We start from the raw sequence: 20164 nt of genomic DNA on the forward strand, positions 1-20164 counted from the left end.
AGATCAAGGCATCTTAAATAAGCACTCTTGATTTCTGAACAAGAATTTCAACCAGTAAAATTGAGCAAAATAAAGGTAGGATATGAGTACATTATTCTGTTACAGTAATCTTCATGTACTCTCAAAAAAATGCAACACTTGCATAGAAATGTCACAATTAATGAAGGATTTTATTTGAAGATAAAGTCAAAATTATGGCACCGAGAAAGGTAATAAACGTTTGAAATTTTTATTGATTTTTAAATTTAAAATCCAGTTTTAACCACAAAATTGTTTGAATCACAAGTGGTAATACAATGTCTTCAATATTTTTCTAAAGTTATTTTTCTATATAATAATAAAACAACAGCATAGCATATAAGAAGTTTTCATTCCAGTGGCTTTTTTATATATTTATCCTTCTTAGGAAGGACAAATTAAATTTTTTAAATTAAACTTTTAAAATTTAACAACATCTAACAGAACTGTACAAAGCAAAAAGACATTTTTTAAACAACTTGCCAAACTTATGTGTTTTAAAAACAACTTTGTAAATGTCTGGGCAAAGAAGCAAGCTGTCCTCCCTTTACCTTCATAGTGAGTTTGTAAGGCTTTGTCTTTGTAAGCAGGAAGAGTAGATTGTGTTGTTTTTTGCCAAAAACTCTTTATACTTAATCTCACTGAAGTATTGCTATATGGAGAACCCATACTCTGATCAACTTGATTTTTTGTGTGTAATGCTTGATCTGCCAGGTACCTTCCCTACTGCTCCTAATGCTAGTGGGCTAATCCCAAATTATTATTCCACTATCATCCCTGCAGAAAGGTCTTGGTTTTGATGAAAATCAGCCCTTTCCTTACCTGCTACTGCCTCAAAAAGGGACCAAGAAGATTCTAGCTGGCTAATTCACTGTTCCCTTTGAGCAAGAAAACAGGGCACAGGGAGAAAAGGACTTAGCTGGTGAGAGATTTGGCATATACCTTCAATGTGTGCCCTATAACACAACATTGTCTCTGATCTCATCTTTCTATCAAATGACTTCCAACCCTCTAAGTCAAGTCTCAGGTATTCTTAAATCCGTATCATCAAACATGAAGCTTCTCTTGTTAGAGTAATTAATCTTTCTTTGGATTAAAGTTTCCCTTTGAAATAAAACCACCTACCTAATCTGACTGCTAAATTTCTAGCTTGTTTGTTTTAAATATGCTCAGGAGTCAAACCAAATTCTGCAGCAAATAAGTTTGCTTATTAACAAAAAAGTAAAAAAAAAAAAGAAAAAAAAGATGACTAATTCTATAGATAGCTGTAAGGATGAATTACTCAAGTTCAAAATCAAATTCTGATTCTAAACACGTAACAATTGTTTACATTCAGGATTAAGATGTCTTTAAGAGTTGAAACGAGTTTGGAGATCATCCAGCCCAACTTCCATCCAGATATCACGCCTCTCACATATAGTAGTCTTCTGAATTATAAAAATTTATAAAGTTACTTCCAAAAAAAGCTACATAAATAAAAATTATCTATTTACAGAAATATCTATTTAGCAGTTCCATAATTTAAAATATTCAAATCAAATTGGGTAGAATTGGTTTGCCTCTCACTCCCACAGACTATATTTACACCTTAGACACAGCAAGTTACATTTAAACAATGAGTGTAGTACTACTTAACTAAAATGGAAAAAATAGTACTCTTAATATAATCCCTAATTTTTTCATGAACATAAAACTCCCAAGTCACTTATGTGAACTATATCTCAATGTAGCTGTAGGAAAAATAACCTGTGCTAACCTGAACTTTGGTCTCATTTAAGATTTGGTTCTGGAATGCAAATACGGTTTTTGAAAGCCCAATAAAATTAATTCTTGTATAGTCTATATATATTGTTTACAAGGACTACAAACACTGCATCACAAATCGGAGGCTTTGGTAAATAACTAAGTGTCCAACATAGAAAATAACTATTTGGTCAAAAGTATAAAAGGTCTGACCTTATTTGAAATACGAAAAAGCTGAGTACTTGGAAGATACATGAAAATACTCAGCATAGATACTATGAAAAGCTGAATAACAAAGTAACCTTTTTCCTCAAAAAATTATTTCAGGCCACAGTATATAACGGAACTTATTGCTATATGAAGTTTCATTAAAAATAGGTTCGTATATAGAAGAAATTGTGTCAGTAATACCTCTTCACTAATATAAATATGCCCCTTTTAGAAGACATGCGTTCTCTAGATCTCATTTCTAAAACTCTGTATCTTTCTCATTTCTAAAACTTAAGTATCCAATCAAACTGACCTTACTAAAATCCCACAAATTATAAATCAATTAATGTTCTGATTTCATTAATTTTGGCTTGTTTCATTTCGTCAGCATTTGGTTTTTTAGTTCCAAAGGCTCCTGCTGCAAGTTCTCTCTTTTTGTTTTGTATTTTCAGCATATTTTCTTCAACAGAGTCCTTTACAATGAACTTTAAAAAGAAAAAAAAAAAGTTAAATTGATTAAGTAGTTTTTAAGGCATAGTATTTAAAATCTTTATTAAAAAAACTAAATGAAGATTTGCCTAATGGCAAAAATCGCAATTACTTTTGCACCAAACTATAATAACTATTTAGTAGAACTGAGCTTTGCTTTCCTTACCCAATATGGTTTTCTTATATAAAGAATATGGCTGTACGAACAGAAGTTACAGATCACAAGATAAGCAAAGCAATAAAGAAAAAAAAAGCAAACTATATAGGCAACTCTGGCAAAATGACTTCAGCATTATATTAAAAAGGCCATTCCGGCCGGGCACAGTGGCTCACGCCTGTAATCCCAGCACTTTGGGAGGCCCAGGCAGGCAGATCACGAGGTCAGGAGATCGAGACCATCCTGGCTAACATGGTGAAACCCCGTCTCTAACTAAAAAATAGAAAAAATTAGCCGGGCATGGTGGCAGGCACCTGTAGAGCCAGCTACTCGGGAGGCTGAGGCAGGAGAATGGTGTGAACCCGGGAGGCGGAGCTTGCAGTGAGCCGAGATTGCGCCACTGCACTCCAGCCTGGGTGACAGAGCGAGACTCTGTCTCAAAAAAAAAAAGGCCATTCCCAGAAATTCAAGAATGAATCTTTAGTATAATTCACAACACTAACAAAGAGAAAAATAAAACGTGATCATCTCACTCCTGATAAAAACTTGATTTTAAAATACCCTAACTAGGCCGGGCGCGGTGGCTCACGCTTGTAATCCCAGCACTTTGGGAGGCCGAGGCGGGCGGATCACAAGGTCAGGAGATCGAGACCACGGTGAAACCCCGTCTCTACTAAAAAATACAAAAAATTAGCCGGGCGTGGTGGCGGGCACCTGTAGTCCCAGCTACTCGGAGAGGCTGAGGCAGGAGAATGGCGTGAACCCGGGACGCAGAGCTTGCAGTGAGCCGAGATTGCCCCACTGCACTCCAGCCTGGGCGAAAGAGCAAGACTCCGTCTCAAAAAAAAAAAAAAAAAAAAAAAAATACCCTAACTAGGAATGAATGTCTCAATGTTACATATTTAATGTGAAACAATGAAAGTATTCTCAACAAAACAGAAACAAGTCAAGAATGGTCACTATCTGCTACTATTTAACATTGTTTAAGAAGTCCCAATTACTGCAATAACTAAAGCTATATAATAAAATTTTACTGAAATACATATAAGATCTACATAAATGGAGAAGAGATACTATGTTCCCACATGGAAACATTCCTTATTTATAAAGAAAGATAGTTCTCCAAAGTAATAATAAATTCAATAAATCTCAAACAAGATATCTTAAATGGGATTTATAACCAAAATCTAAAGTTCAATTCAAGAGTAATAATAATAACCACCAATACAATTTTCAAAAACGGTAATCAGAACCTTTTACCCTATCAGGTATCAAAACTTACTTTAGGAAACCACAGTTGTTATAAGAGTAACACTGCCCTAAGAAAAGGAAAAGAGATCAATGGAACAGAACAGTCTAGAAAAAGACCCAAGTAATATATATAAATTAGTTTATGATGAAAGTGACATTTCATACTAGTAGGGAAAAAGTTGGAATTTTCAAAGAAAAAAATGATGTGACAGAACAAATCGTTCTTCATCTGATAAAAGAATAAGCTTAGACTCATGTCACAAATCATAAAACAAAAAATAAAATCTTCCAAAAGAACTAGAAGTAAATACAGAATAGTTGAAAAAATGTGAAAATAAAGCCTTCTGTCCTAGGTAAGACCTTAAAACCTAGAACGTATAAAAAAGGCTGACGTTTTAAATCATAAAAATTTTAAAGCTTTTTCATGACCAAAAAAAAATGCAGTTTAAAGACAAGGAAGAGTATGGGATAAACCATTTTCAACATACATAAACAAAAGATTTAAAGTCAGACTGTATCAGGGAGTCCTTTATACTATAAAACTATTTGTACCATAACTATGAGAACTGGACAGAAGACATAAATAATTAACAGAAAAAATGTTAATAAACAAGATATGTGAAATATACTCAAGGTTTTAGGTAAATGCAAATTAGAACAGCACTTTTTTGGCCACAGAAGCATAAATTAACAATTTTAACATAAATCCTATTTTGAAACCAACTCGATAGTTAATAAAAATTCTAAATCTAGAATTCTAGTTTTTTTTAACTTATCCCAAAGAATTACTTGCATCTATGTGCAAAGATTTATATATAATAATGCTCATTATGGGACTGTTTTTATTAGCAAAAAATTTAATGGGTTAAATACATTATGATGTATCTATATGGTTTTGTAGAGTAGTCAAATTCAGAGAAAGAAAGTAGAATGGTAGTTGAGACGAATGGGAAGTTATTATTTAATGGATACACAGTTTCAGTTTAAGATGATGAAAAAGTTCTGGAGATGGATGATTGTGATGGCTGTTGCACAACAACATGAATGTACTTAATGCATCTAAACTGTATACTTCAAAATGGTAAATTATGTATTTTACCACTATTTAAAAAAAGTGTTCATCTAAATGTACTTATGAGGTAGTCTCCAATGTATAGTTTTAAGGGAAACAAATATGTTGTAGAATAAAGTATAATTCCATTTATCTTTAAAAGAATGTTTTTAAGGAGATGTACACATAAATATAAATGTAGGTACAGAGAAAGGTCCCTTAAACAGCATATATTAAATTATTGATGGAGGAAACAGGTGACTTATATTTTGCTCTGCATAATTCCACTCAATCATTATAATAATATATTCATGCATTACTTGCTTAATTGTAAAAATCGTTATCAACCTAGTCTTAAAGTAGTTTGTTTAAAAACTCACTTTTGTGATGATAACTTCTTGCTTCTGGCCAAGTCGATGGCATCTGTCAAAGCACTGATCTTCAGCAGCAGGATTCCAGGCCTAACAAGAACATGGATGAGTTGCTTTATTACTGCCCTGATCTTTGAGTGTTTTGCATTTGTCCTTTCATTTCACTAGTATTCATTCATCCTTTTCTGACTGAAAGTTTTCTGCCTGAAGTCAGATACTAACATCACAAATACTCTGGGGGAAAAATCCACCCTCTCAATCACTAATGATGATAGGCATCCTCCGCATACTACTGCTTCTAATACCTAATACAGGCCTGACATATGTATCAGCACCCAAAATAAGTATTTGTTGAAATCAATTTGGTTTTTTTTTTTTCATTTTTAAAAGAATTTATGTGTGCTTAACAGCAGAAAAAGGTTATACATCCTCTTAAATGACTTAATTTATATGAGAAAAGACACAATTCTTGGGCCTATTTATAAAAAAGTTTTCTCCCCCTTTTCTGGTTTTCTTTCACTTTCCTCTGTTCATTAAATAAAAGTATAAAAAAAGGGTTTCTCCTGGCTAACACAGTGAAACCCCATCTCTACTGAAAATACAAAAAATTAGCTGGGCAAGGTGGCGGGCACCTGCAGTCCCAGCTACTCAGGAGGCTAAGGCAGGAGAATGGCGTGAACCCCCAAGGGCCGGAGCCTGCAGTGAGCCCAGATTGCGCCACTGCACTCCAGCCTGGGCAACAGCGAGACTCCATCTCAAAAAAAAAAAAAAGGGTTTTAAGAGTCAATAAGTCCTAAAAATTTTTTTTTGTTGATGCAATTTTTCGTATCAGTATTTGAAGTCAGTTTGACTTTAAAGCTGAGCTAAACAAGTACCATTAGCTAATTAACACAGACATGATCATGAGAACTGTTTTAAGCTAAAGAATAAAATGATGGGTCAGGCACGGTGGCTCATGCCTGTAATCCCAGCACTTTGGGAGGCCGAGGCAGGCAGATCACGAGTTCGGGAGATCGAGACCATCCTTGCTAACACCGTGAAACCCCATCTCTACTAAAAATACAAAAAATTAGCCGGGCGTGGTGGCGGGCACCTGTAGTCCCAGCTACTCGGGAGGCTGAGGCAGGAGAATGGCGTGAACCCAGGAGGTGGAGCTGGCAGTGAGCCGAGATCGCGCCACTGCACTCCAGCCTGGGCGACAGAGCAAGACTCCATCTCATAAAAAAAAAAAAAAAAAAAAAAAAAAAAAAAAAAAACAGTAAAATGGTGCAACAATGAAAAGGGAAAAATAACCAAAAAGATTTGGAACTCTGGTAAGTGGTTTTTAAATCGTATCATGAATTGTTTGGATAAGGATCATTAAATTTTAAATTAAAACTATGAGTTTTTTTGTTTTTTTTTTTTGAGATAGAGTCTCGCTCTGTCACCAGGCTGGAGTGCAGTGGCGCAATCTCAGCTCACTGCAACCTCCACCTCCTGGGTTCAAGCGATTCTCCTGCCTCAGCCTCCCAAGTAGCTGGGATTACAGGTGCTTGCCACCACGCCCGGCTAATTTTTGTATTTTTAGTAGAGACGGGGTTTCACCATGTTGGCCAAGATGGTCTCGATCTCTTGATCTCATGATCCGCCCACCTTGGCCTCCCACAAAGTGCTGGGATTACAGGTGTGAGCCTCTGTGCCAGGCCATATTACCCCAATACTTATACAATGTTCCATGACAAGGTAAAAGAAAGCTGGGCACAGTGCCATATGCCTGTAATCCCAGCTACTCAAGAGGCTGAGGGAGGATTGCTTGAGCTCAGGAGTTTGAGACCAGCCTGGGCAAAAGAGGAAGACCCTGTCTCTTAAAAAAAGAAAAAAAAATTTAAAGGTAAATGACTTTCATGAGCAAATTTTTATTTTTTTATTGAATCATTATGTTTCTCGGACCTGACTTTTAAGTTAGAAACAACACTGGAAAGCTTGATATGTTCAATGAAGAACACTCAACTTTCTATAAAACTGCTAAAACGTTCTGTAAATTTTTAAAAACTGTTTACACGTTTAGTCTCTGATCAACTTTATAATACTAATTATTTTGGTATTAACCTCTTTGGTACTAAGATTATAAGCAAGAAAAATAAAATTTGGGATTTGTTCTAAAAATCAGCTTCTAGAATTATCACTGGATTAATTAATATTCAACAATCTATAGTTACAAATATTTTTGTATAGTAGCCATAAAATACTGCCAACAAAGATTTAAAACTTCATCCACAGTACTAAGGCAAGAAAATACAACAGACCGGCTGGGCGTGGTGGCTCACGCCGGTAATCCCAGCACTTTGGGAGGCCGAGGCAGGTGGATCATGAGGTCAGGAGTTCAAGACCAGCCTGGCCAACATGGTAAAACCCCCGTCTCTACTAAAAATAGAAAAATTAGCCAGGCGTGGTGGCAGGTGCCTGTAATCCCGCTACTCAGGAGGCTGAGGCAGAGAACCGCTTGAACCCAGGTGGTGGAGGTTGCAGTGAGCCAAGATTGTGCCACTACACTCCAGCATGGGCGACAGAGCAAGACTCCGTCTCAAAAAAAAAAAGAAAATACAACAGACTATACCATATCCATGATATTCACCCATGAAGGCCTAAGTATGATGACCCTATTTATAATCTTACTGAGAAGGATACCCTCAGTTGAGGGAGGAAAAAGGAAGCCTGAGTAAACATATATATGCATCAACAAGGTAGCCTCACCCAATTAACTAAAATTTATATCTCAGTAGAATTCCTACATGTTCTCAGTAGAATTCCTACGTGTTAAAAGTCTTCTGAGTTTCAGGTAACAAGTTACAACCACAAATCTTAAGTCTGAATGCACAGAAACAGCAGAGGGTTGCCTTTAGCCCACATAGTACCCAGTGCAAATTAGAAACTGAGTTAGTCCAAGGTCCTTCCAGGCCAAACAGCCCCTTTGTACATGTAGAAAAACATGCTCCTATGTGAATGCACATCCAGGTCACACAGCTTGGTGAGTAAAGTTCAAAGTGAATTTTAGCCTCTGTTCTACCTTCATGCCTGTACTACACAACCACAATTGACTGCACTGTATTAGGCATTAAAACGTACTCAGAACATTCCATTAATGATAATTTGTTCCTCAAATTGTGATCCTAGACCACCTGTACCTCAATCACCTATGATATATGCTAAAAATGCAGCTTCCTGGGTCTAATCCTAGAACTCCTAAGTCTCTTAAGTTGAATGCAAAGGAAATTGCATTTTACCTAATTCTTATGCACATTAAAGCTTAAGACCACTAGAACCGTGATGGTAGTCATTTTGTCTGTCTTCTTTATAGTTAGATTCCCAGTGCCTGTAACAACTGACACAAAGCAGGATCTCATTATTTGTTGGCTGAATGAACCACTACCCTAAAAAGCATTACGGTTAATAGAGATTTATTATAAAAGAAAAGTAGAATAGCATAGCATAATAGTACCTAAATATTTACATAGACTGTGATTCTGGTTTTGCCTATTACTAACTGTGTGATACTGGGCACATTATTTACTTTTCTGTGCTTCAGTTGCCTCTTCAGTAAAACAGAGCATTTTTTTTCTTTTTTTTCTTTCGGAGACGGGTTCTTGCTCTGTCACCCAGGCTGGAGTGCAGTGACAGGAACATGGCTCACTGAAACTTCAACCTCCTGGGTTGCTCCCAAGCAATCAATCTTTCCGACTCAGCCCTGCAAGTAGCTGGGACTACAAGTACACACCACCACACCAGAGTAACTTTTCTGGAAATTTTTTTTGTAGAGATGGTGTTTTGCCATGTTGCCCAGGCTGCTCTCAAACTCCTGAGCTCCGGCAATCCATTCACCTTGGCCTCCCAAAGTGCTGGGATTAAAGGCATGTGCCACAGCACCTGGCCAAAACAGAGCATTTAATAATGGTATCTACCTCATAAGGATGTTGTGAGGATTTCAGTAAAGTGCTTAAGAGAAAGCTCTTAATCCACATTTACTAAGTTTTTGTCATCTATTTCTAAAGTTTGCCTAAGAATTTTCACAGTTAATTATAACTATGAAGGTATTTACCAAATAGTTTTTTGTCTTATTTTTTTGAAAGAAGTACTAAGATTCTGAAAAAATTTACAAAACTACTTACTGGATCCATTAAAAACACTCGAGAAGCTGCAGACAGATTCAAACCAACTCCACCTGCTTTTAAGGACAGAAGCATTATAGTTGGAGATCCTGCTTCAGTGTTTTGAAAACATTGAATTGATTCAACTCTTTTCTTTTGGGCCATGGAACCATCCAAACGAGTAAACACAAATCCAGAGGCTCTAATTGGGGGAAGAAAAGAGACAAGTAACAAACACTATTATTATAAAAATAAAACAAAGTTAAGTAACTACAAATCTCTTCAATAAATTCTTTCATTCATTTATCTTAACAAATGTTTACTGAACACTTATTAATACGCTAGGCACTGAGTCAGTCATTTTCTGATAAATTCAGGACTTAATCTTTAAATTCTTGTGCTGCCAGAAAGTATTCTCTATTGTGACTCCAAGTATCTTTCAGATAAAATGACTAAAACTGGCAAAACAAATTAAGTTTTTTTTTTTTGCTATCCAAATCAATACAATTATATAAAATCCTTTTACTGAAAGTGAAAAACACTGGAACTTACTTAAGTGGTATTTCTATTAAAGACAGGAATGTTGTAAACTGAGAAACAACCAAACTTTTTATGTTGGGATTCTTCTTTCTTAAGTCAGTCAATGCGTGCATTAGCGCATTAATCTGAAAAAATATTAAGATGTCCATCAGATTCCATTTTAAATCAGTAAAATTAGTTTAAAAGTTTTTATCATAAAGAAAAGGTCCTGCAACGTTATTTCCCTAAAATGCAAAAGACTACTCATTTAAAACAAAAAATTAAGACTCTAATAATCTGAACCCATTCTATTTCCTCTCAAATTCACCACTAAAAATAAAAAGCCAGTGGTCAACAACAGAACACTAAAATGACAGGAATGAAAGCAGAAATTACGATTTTGATATACTGTGTATATTTCCTTATATAAAGGTAAAACAAATACTCAAATATTTGCACATGAGTACTTTACCTTTGAACTGGACGTCCATTCCACATCAGACTTTTTCTCACTGTCATGTGCTAATTCTTCTGGAGGACATTCTAATAAATTATCTTCATGTATATCATTTCTGCATAAAGGGCATTTAGCATGTGGCTATATAAGAAAGAACGAAGTATGAGCAACACTTAACAGAAGAACAAATATAAATATGCCTAAAAATTTTTAAATGTATGCTAAAATCTGTATCTCTCACAGCTAACATTTTATTAAACCTTTTAATAGATTTCATCCATTTAAGAGACATCTGAACATGCTGAACTCCGGACATAATGTGGTAAGTAGAATGGATAAAGGAGGGAGCAAAAGTATGTGATCTGGACTAGCTAGAAGCAAAATCAAGAAACTAAATATTATAACATTGTAAGCAAGTTTAAAAAAAATCCATGAATAACAATTTATTAAACCTAAATACAATACAGCTACACTATTTAGTACTATTCTTTAAAAAAAAATCCATCTTAATGGCTTATAAAGCTATTAAGCTTATAAAGCTTATAATAGCTTATAAAGCTACTAGGATCTGTTAAATCCTATCAAGTTCATTCCAAAGCAACATCTGTTGTACCCATTTGAACCTGCTAATAAAATAAGATTATATCTTAAATAACTATATATAAAACACCATTACAATAAAATAATTCTGAAGCTAAAATTATTTAAAAGTCAATACAATGGGGTTACTTTTGGGGAAGAGGGAGAGGGTAAATGATTGGGAGGGGCCACAAGGGGACCTAGGCAGCAGATACAGGAATATGTTTACTTCATAATTCACTGAGCTATTTAATCATGAATTTATACATTTTTTCTACATATGTTATACATTAATTTAAAATGTTTTAAAAAATTCTACCCGAGCTGAATGACTGCTTAACAGAGTAGTCAACTTCAAAAACATTCTACCACACAAAAGAATCTAGACCTACCTTATCCAACACAATAGCCAATAATCACATGGGGCAGTTAAGTCCTTGAAATGTGGCTAAGCCAAATTGAGGTGTGCTGTAAGTATACACTACCACCAAATTCTGAAGATTTAGTTTTTTGTAAAAAGCACATCATATTAATACTTTTTATATTTTAGATATATTGGGTTAAATACAAATGTATTAAAATTAGCTTAATGTTTCTTTTTACTTAAGAGTATGACTACTAGAAAACTTAAAATTACCTTTGTGTCTCACATTATCAATCCATTTATTGAACAGCAATGATATAAACAGCGGAATTAAGATATTGACTGTGAACATCTTTTTATGTTGCAAGTGTTGCATTAGGAGAAATATATCACCTATTAAAATACTGGAATAATTAACTATCAAAGGTATATTATTAAATCCAAGTGCAAAACTCCATATACTATCTTTTATTACATTAAAGACAGGTGCACTACTCTATCAAACACTGAACCTCTACTGAGCAAAAAACTAACCTGCTCATTCTGAATGACTTGGCAAATACAGGGTTTACAAAATACATGTGCACAATGTGTTATCACAGGAACTGTTAAAGAATCCAGGCAAATTGCACATTCTTCATCTGAACCTGAGCTCAGAATTAACTTCATCTTCCTTATTAACTTCTTTCTCAGTTCTTCAGGTGTATCATTTCCTAGAGAAAAGGCTGAAAAATTAATTTCAGAGCAAGGTTTGTAATATGACAAGTTAATCTATCTTATAAGGAAAAGTTTCGCTTTCCGGTAGGGAAAGTCTCTCATCATTTTCTGTCATAGGCAAAAAGCATAATTAAAATTTGAAATTTAAGAAACATTCAGAAGCCAAAATAGTAGCCAACTCACGTAATATACCTCATAGAGAAGCATCATTATAACATGATAATAACATACCAGCACACAATAAAAGGCAGATCCAATATGAATCTTTCATCAAAGGGTATCTATCACTGGAATTCCTGGAAAGACCTCATTATAATTCCATTCCATTGGTAAAAAAATTATTGAATATATCCCTAGCTGAGTCTCACACTAAAAGCAATCTCCATTTGACAGAACAAAATAAACTAAATGTATGCCACATAAAAAAAAATTTATCACTCTTAAGTATCTCTGACAAATACAATGATATGAAGCAATCAAATTTACCTACCTGAGGGGCCACTGGAAGACACTGCATTTGTAAGAAGGTAAGTATGGCAACAAATTTGCCGCAATCTAAGCAAAAGACCCAGGACATCTGCATAATGTGCCAGGACAGTCCCTTCATTAAAATACCTAGAGATTAAAATGTCAAATATTATTAAGTCTCCTAAACAATAATAACTTCCTATTCTAAAACAGCAGAGTAAATGGTATTTTTCTTTTCTTCTCTAGAAATTACTCCAAAACAAGAATGAAAAGCAGAAAAGCAAACTCTAATAAAACCAAGAGAGATCTATAACAATAAGGCACAATATATGAGAAATGGCTGCCAATTGCAGTGTAAGTCAGATAGGAAGATGCTGAGAGGGATGACTGCAGATCTCAAATAGAGCTGCCAAAACACAATTCTTTAAAATGGATGGCGTGCCCTGAGGGGAAAATCAATAACTCTCACGTGCAGAAACAGGAACAGGGTGCATGCTTGGTGACTTGAGCTTCCATGGAGAAATTTATATCAAAAAAAGAGGGAAGGTAAACTGAATACAGAAACATACAGGTGCACTGTGTTTTCAAAAAAAGACTACGGGCACAGCACTCTACACTCCAAGCACCCCTAAAGTTTCTGATCTCTGTTTATGTGTACTAATAAAACCTAAAGTAACTCAACATGTAACCCTGAGTCTTAAGTAAATTGGGTTATTTCCTGCTGGTCTGGGACATGGTTGTGACCTTTCCCTTTTGCACATCTAGACTAGCAAATAGCTAGTCCAAGAAGAACTCAAGATATTCAAATATAAGTAATAATCAGCAGAGAGCAAAGGTAGGGGACACATGGCAGTGAAAGAAAACTCAGCAGAAAAATGTTGCCACAGAGCAAATAAAAATTATGACCAAGGATACTGTCACAATTTAACACCACTCAATAAAGCAATTCCTCCAAAAAAAAAAAAAAAATCTTAAAGCAAAGACAAAGAGCTTTGAAAAAATATGGCAAGAGAACATGAAGAGATGAAAGATGAGCTGGTATGGCTCAAGAAAGTGAAAGAAAACAGTGAATCATCAGAGGAATGAAAGTCACACTGAAACCAATAAAGCCAATATAAAAAAGACTAGTCACTGATAAAAACATAGAAAAGGATGTAGGGAACAGGATTGAGAAAATCAAAATTAAACAAAAAAATGTGAAAGATCAGAAATAAAATGATACCTATGGAACACAGATAAAAGACATCTAACATACACAGAGAGAAATAAAATAATGGAACAGAAAACAATATTTAAAGAAAGCTTTCCAGGAAAGAGAAGGGGGGAAAAGCCTGGAATCTAAAGATTTAAATAATATCACATGTCCTAGGGAAAGTCAACAGAGAAGTTGCTGAACTTCAGAGGGAAAAAAAAAAAAAAAAAAAAAAAAAAACCAGGCTTCCCCACAGAAACATTCTATACAAAATACAGCGGTACAATGACAACATAGATTCTTAAGGAAATGGGTGATCCAAAAATTATATAACCAGGCCATCTGATATTTAAGTATTTTAAGGCAACAGAAGAAATATAGCCTAACGGCTATGAGTACAAATTTTTAGAGCTAGCTGGTCATGAATTCGAAACCTGGCTGTGCCAATTTAATTATGTAACCTTGGACAGGTTGTTTAACCTATGTCTTGAGCTTCCTCAGTTCTAACAGTGTCATTGTAAAAGTACCTACCTCATACAACTACTGTTATTTAATTTAATACATGTAAAGTATTTAAAATAGTGCCTGGACTATATTAAGTGCTATACATGAATCTGTTGCTAGTATTAGTACTGGTAGTATTACGGCAACAAACACTTCTGAATATTCAAGAATGCAAGGAATAGGCAAAATAATACAAAGATTAAACTTACAAGCTCTAAACCAAACTGCCAGAGTTTAAATATCAGTCCTGTCACTCACTAGCTGTGTGACAACAGTGTAAGTCACCTAAACTGCTCTGTGCCTCAGTTTCCTGACTTATAAGATGTGGATAATAATTATACTGACCTAATAGGATTGCTGCGAATACATTTAAAGCACTAAGATCAATGTATAACACCTAGTGAGTGCTAAATAAATGTTAGTAAATACATAGCCTATTAAAAAGAATACTTTAAAAACAACTTATTTTCTGAGAACAGTTTCAATACAGTTAATCTTTTTCAACTTTTTCAAATAGAATAACCTTTACTAACACTAATTGTTCCCTGGCATGGTCATATCTTACTGATACTTAGCATTTCAATTTAAGAGATCTCTTTTGAGTGCCTACCATGTGCTAAATATTAGAAGCTTCCTATTTCACCAGTCATTGCTGTCTTCACAGTTAGATCTCTTTCACTTTACTCACTCCCTTGGTGATCTCATGGCTTTAATTACCATCCACACATAAGTGACTTTGAACTCGACTCTCCTATCCAATTAATTATTTGACATCTCTACTTGGAAAATTCACGGGCATCCTATGATCAATGTGTCCAAAACTGAGCTGCTGATCTTAGCTTAAAAAAACCTCTGCTCTTCCCATAGACCTGTCTTGGTAAACGGCAATTCCAACCTTCCAGTTATTCAGGTAAAAAGGCTTGAAGTTATCTTTGATTCCTCTCTTTCACATGCCATAACATATCAGCTAGCAGGTTCTGTTGGTTCTACGTTCACAATTTAACAGAATCTAATTATTTCTCACTCCCTTTATCACTACTATGGTAAAAACCACCATCATCTCTTACTTTGACTGCCACTGGTCTCCCTATTTCTGACCCTATTCCTATTCAAATAACCTAAATCTGAGCATTAGCAGCCAGAGTGATCTTTTAAAAATATAAATCAGATTATGTCACTCTCCTGGCTCAAAACCCTTTAAGGTTTCCTGTCCTAAAAAGTAAAAGCCAAAGTCCTTGACATACGCGTTACACACCTCCATTCCAATATATCTCTGATATCATGACTATTTTCTCTCTTGTTCATACTATCCAGCCACAGTTTCTTCTCTGTTATTCTTCAAGCTCACCATGCATGCTCCCAGCTGGGAGCATCTACACTTGCCCTTCCTTCTGGCTGAAACACCCCTTAATCCCAATCTCCTTTAGATCTTTACCTATATATCATCTTCTCAGTGAGGTCTTCCTTAATACCCTACTAAAACAGCTTTGGCATTCCCTATCCCCTTTCGTTGCTTTATTCCTTAAAACTTAATCATGTTTTTAAATTATCTGTTTCTTACCATTAAAATATAAATTCCTTGAGTGCAGGCATTTTTGTCTGTTTAATTCTGCTGTATCCCAAAGGGTATAAGTGCCTGGCACACAGTGGGCACTTAATAAATTTTTGTTGAAAGAATGAATATGAAAAGAAATAAGATTTTGAACTCAGAAATCTGCTGCTTAGAACAATCTTTCCCACTCTCTCTAATTCCTATCAAACTTGCTTTGTACCTACCTCACTGAAGTTTTTATGTTTTGAAGATTCCCCTTTCACAGTCCTATTCTGCTTTCACTTGTCTCTTATTCATTCTGTTCCCTATGGGCATTCACATTAAACCTGATCTTGCTTGGACCAGAATTTCATACCTTCTACCAATCCTTAATCTTCTTGTTAAACCTATTTCATCAGTTCCTATTCCCAGATTTCCATATGATTTTGGAAATAGAAGCCAGCAAAATCTTCTGGCTAGCAATTGAGAACTTGTCATTTAAAGTAAGCTTTAAATTGTTTCCTAACTTAAAAAATTACTTACCTTGTGAATTATACTATTATTTCATTCACTTTAACTATTAATTTGTAGAAAAACACTGTAATTCATAGAGGGAAATTATCTTTCAGTATACTTCAAACTATTGCTGACACATCTAAATAATGTCATTCAGTGAATGGGAAACAAAGTAAACAAAAACTATTTTTTAACATGGCTTTCTTTCTCCATACCTTCCAATAGTGGCTCTGCCTTCATTTTTCACAGACTGATAAATCTTTCTCTCTTCATCTGAAAGTGTAATGTGCTGAATAAATACTTTACGTTCTGGTAACTCCAAAACAGGTTTTCCTTTAATTTTGCTTGTCTTTGTTCTTCTAAGTGTAATATTTTTAATTAGGGACTGTAAACGCCTAATCAGAATAAAACAAATAATTATGTAACTTTTAATTTCTATATAAATTGATCCAAGAAGAACAAAACAGAACATTTTGTTACTGTTTTATAGCTTCTGTAAAAGTGTTTTTAAAATCCCCTATTTGGGGTTTTAACCAATCTGATAATCACAGAAGTATTCTACAAAAATAAAATTATTAAAACAAATGTATGGAAATTTCCCCTCAATACCTATCATAGTTTAATCTTTTTATATCCTGTCCTTATTTTCTTAAGCTCTGCTCCCCATTTTTGTTCCAATCACTAACTCTTTTACTTCTCAACAGCCCTGTCAACTCCATCACCGAATAGTCAACACTCAAATTCTAAGTATCTATTAAGTGCAAGGCACTGAATTAAATGTTGTAGAATACAAATATGGGTAAGATACTACCTTCTGTAATATGAAAATCAAAAGTATATAAATAAGTAATTGTATAAAGTAATGAGTGCCCCCAAAATAAAAAGATAATATGGTAATTCAGAACACAGAAAAATGCTTTACAGGTTCCACAATCTTTACATTTCTTTCTCAGTACTGGAAAAAAACAGACGTATCAATTCTTGTTTTTTCCCAACATTGAAATATAAATAAAATTTCCTGGAGTTTAAATAGTTGGTTTTGAGGAATCAAGTGGATAGTACTGCCAACTAGGTTAGTGGCTCTTGAAGCTTTTTCACTATAATTCACAGTAAGAAACACATTTTATTCTATCCAGCAAAAATATACAAACACATACAAAAGAAACAAATATTTCACAAAATAATACTATGTATCATGCACTCTGATATTTACTAATCTCTTCTCTGTTTCATTGTCTTTTTAAATGCTGGCTACCACCTTTATAATTTTATATCCCACTAATGGATCTCAAATCTTCAGTCTATAAACCAGTGCTTTGGCCAAAAAGTTGAACCACATTAGTCTACACCTTGCAAAATGGTTATCACTGAGTTTTAATTTATGTTCTCAACTTTTATCTATCTCCACCAGAAACAACCACATAAAACTTTCCTATACAACTTTTGCTGAGGTCACAGTACCTCACATCATTCACTATATAAAGCTATGTGAGGCCGGGTGTGGTAGCTCATGCCTGTAATCCCAGCACTTTGGGAGGTTGAGGCAAGAGGATCACCTGAGGTCAGAAGTTTGAGACTAGCCTGGCCAACATGGCGAAACCCCATCTCTACTAAAAATACAAAAATTAGCGGGGCATGCTGGCGCACACCTGTAATCCCAGCTACTTGGGAGGCTGAGACAGGAGAATCGCTTGAACCCAGGAGGCGGAGGTTGCAGTGAGCCAAGATCGCGCCACTGCCCTCCAGCATGGACGACAAGAGCAAGACTCCATCTCAAATAAATAAATAAATAAATAAATAAATAAATAAATAAAGCTATATAAGATATGAAAAGTTAATGCATATTAGATCCTCAAAGGATATACGATGTTTCCTGCTAAATCTGTTAATGCTGGTTTTGGGGCTTTGGGGCTTAGCAACACAAAAAACACACAGTTATGTCTTTCTTTTCAGTTTAGCCAAAACAGGGGAAGGGTAGTTATCGACAATTAGAAATCTTTGTCTTTCCAAACAAGCATCACTAGGTTCTGAAAGACAAAGGCATTGAGCCATAAACACTTTTTAGAAGGAAAAGTTAAGAGTCAAGTTAAAATAGTAAAGAAAGTGCCAACTGGTTCAAGCTACTAACAGTTATTTGTAACTAATATTAATCACTGTCTGAAATTACTTACCTAAGTCCTCCTTCATCTCCCATTGTGACAGGACGCTGTATTGTTCTATGCCACCATTCTCTATCAATAAATGGTTTAAGTTTTAAAAAGGAAAGAAGAGACCACAAGTCCTTTAAAGAATTCTGGATTGGAGTACCTAGAAATAACAGGAAACTGTTATAACTCTTTAACCAGAGTATCCAATAAAAGTATCTATTTGGCCCAATCAGAGAAGGCACTCTGTACCAGGCCCATCATTATCAATTAAATTAAACTATCAAGTGTTGACTATAATCGTTTATTAAATATACACCCATCTCAAGACACAGTTTTGCTCTAATTTTTAGCTCTCAACATGCCACACTAGCCAAGAAAAAGAATGGAAAATTCAACTTTCTCCTTATCAAGTACATCTGCTTATTTAGTTTTTAAAGCAGCAGCACTAGCAAGAAGGAAAAAGCAACTAGTTTAAGTTTACATTCTTTTCCTTACCTTCTAGTAAAATATTGTGAATGGCAAACAGGTTCGAGGATGGGAAATAGAAATCAAAATTATGACTGGATGACTAGAGTGTCTACTCCATTTCCAAGGTTCAAGAGTAAGTCTAGTGACTGTTCCATAAATTATCAATAAGTCAAATGTTGTTATATCACAGGCAATTATGAAGAACAACTCAAAACATTTGATTAAATTATTTCTATGATTAATTTTGGAGCAGACTTTACACCCACTTGAAGTTTACAAAGTTACTTTACTAACTTACATAACGATATATTTTAGAGATTTAAGATTTTAATAAGTTTAATGCTATGAGCTATGATTACCTGTCAAAACCCATCTTCTTTCTGATTCTAAGTCAAGTACAGCTTTTGTCTGCTGAGCATTTGGATTTCGTATGGCATGTCCTTCATCCAGGATCACTCTTAGCCACCTTATGCTATGTAATGGACTATCTCCTTTAGTCTGAAATAAATGTTTTATATGAATTAAAAAACACAGGAAAGTAAAATAGTACTTAATATGATTTGCTAACTAGTTGCTATCATTATTTAATATCAAATTTACTATGTGCTAGGTACTGCTTTAAGCATTACATTAATTATTGAATACTCACAAGTTTATAAAATAAGTACTTATTAGCACACCTAATTTTACAGATGAGAAAACTGAAGCACAAACTGCTAAGTAAGTATGTTACCCAAAGCACCACAGGTAGGAAGTGGCAGAACTAGCATTCAAACCCAAGCAGTCTAGCTCTCTGTTGAGTCACTGGTCAATACACTGAACTGTTCTACCTCAGATTAAAACATAGCAATGATATAGAAAATGGCAGTTTTAAGAATTACTTGAATTCAACATTACTTTCTTTTATATAAAAGGTAATATTTTTACTAGAAGACTGAAATTTTGATAGCAAGGTATTTTTCAAAAGATTTTAACTTTTGAACAATTGGAATTATAAAGGTAAAAAACAATAAGACTAACTGGAAAACTTATGAACTGTAACTACAAAAAAAGCATACCTTCCAACTGAGATATTAATCAAATCATTGTGATATAAAATAATTTTCCAGAATTAAAAAAGAAAATAAAATTCATTTACAAATTGCCTTATATACTTACAATACAAATTTAAAATCTTAACTTAAAATGTTCTAAATGAAAAATATTCCTGTCTGGGTGTGGTGGCACACACCTGTAATCCCAGCACTTTGGGAGGCCAAGGCGGGTGGATCACCTGAGGTCAGGAGTT

The 20164-nt window shown here is 34.6% G+C and overlaps 1 protein-coding gene across 6 annotated transcripts in view; it reads right to left on the minus strand.

Annotated features, from left to right (window-relative positions):
* Positions 1-215: 215 nt before the first annotated feature.
* The window catches only part of HLTF (helicase like transcription factor), a 56707-nt gene continuing 36758 nt past the window's right edge, over positions 216-20164 (minus strand). For 2 of the 6 annotated variants that reach the window (XM_063620226.1, XM_055247503.2), the window contains exons 16-26: positions 19236-19374; positions 18433-18568; positions 16477-16656; positions 12541-12665; positions 11868-12046; positions 10406-10531; positions 9967-10079; positions 9436-9616; positions 5300-5380; positions 2285-2456; positions 216-1445 (exon numbers count right to left, since the gene is read on the minus strand). In XM_063620226.1, the coding sequence (XP_063476296.1) occupies positions 2304-2456; positions 5300-5380; positions 9436-9616; positions 9967-10079; positions 10406-10531; positions 11868-12046; positions 12541-12665; positions 16477-16656; positions 18433-18568; positions 19236-19374 (1413 nt within the window). In that variant the 3' untranslated portion in view covers positions 216-1445; positions 2285-2303. Of the gene's footprint in view, positions 2457-5299; positions 5381-9435; positions 9617-9966; positions 10080-10405; positions 10532-11867; positions 12059-12540; positions 12666-16476; positions 16657-18432; positions 18569-19235; positions 19375-20164 lie in introns of all 6 variants that reach the window. The other 4 variants (XM_055247500.2, XM_063620225.1, XM_055247502.2 and 1 more) reach the window with 3 other exon arrangements.

This window comes from Symphalangus syndactylus, chromosome 17 (assembly GCF_028878055.3).
Source record: "Symphalangus syndactylus isolate Jambi chromosome 17, NHGRI_mSymSyn1-v2.1_pri, whole genome shotgun sequence".
Taxonomy (NCBI): Eukaryota; Metazoa; Chordata; class Mammalia; order Primates; family Hylobatidae; genus Symphalangus; species Symphalangus syndactylus.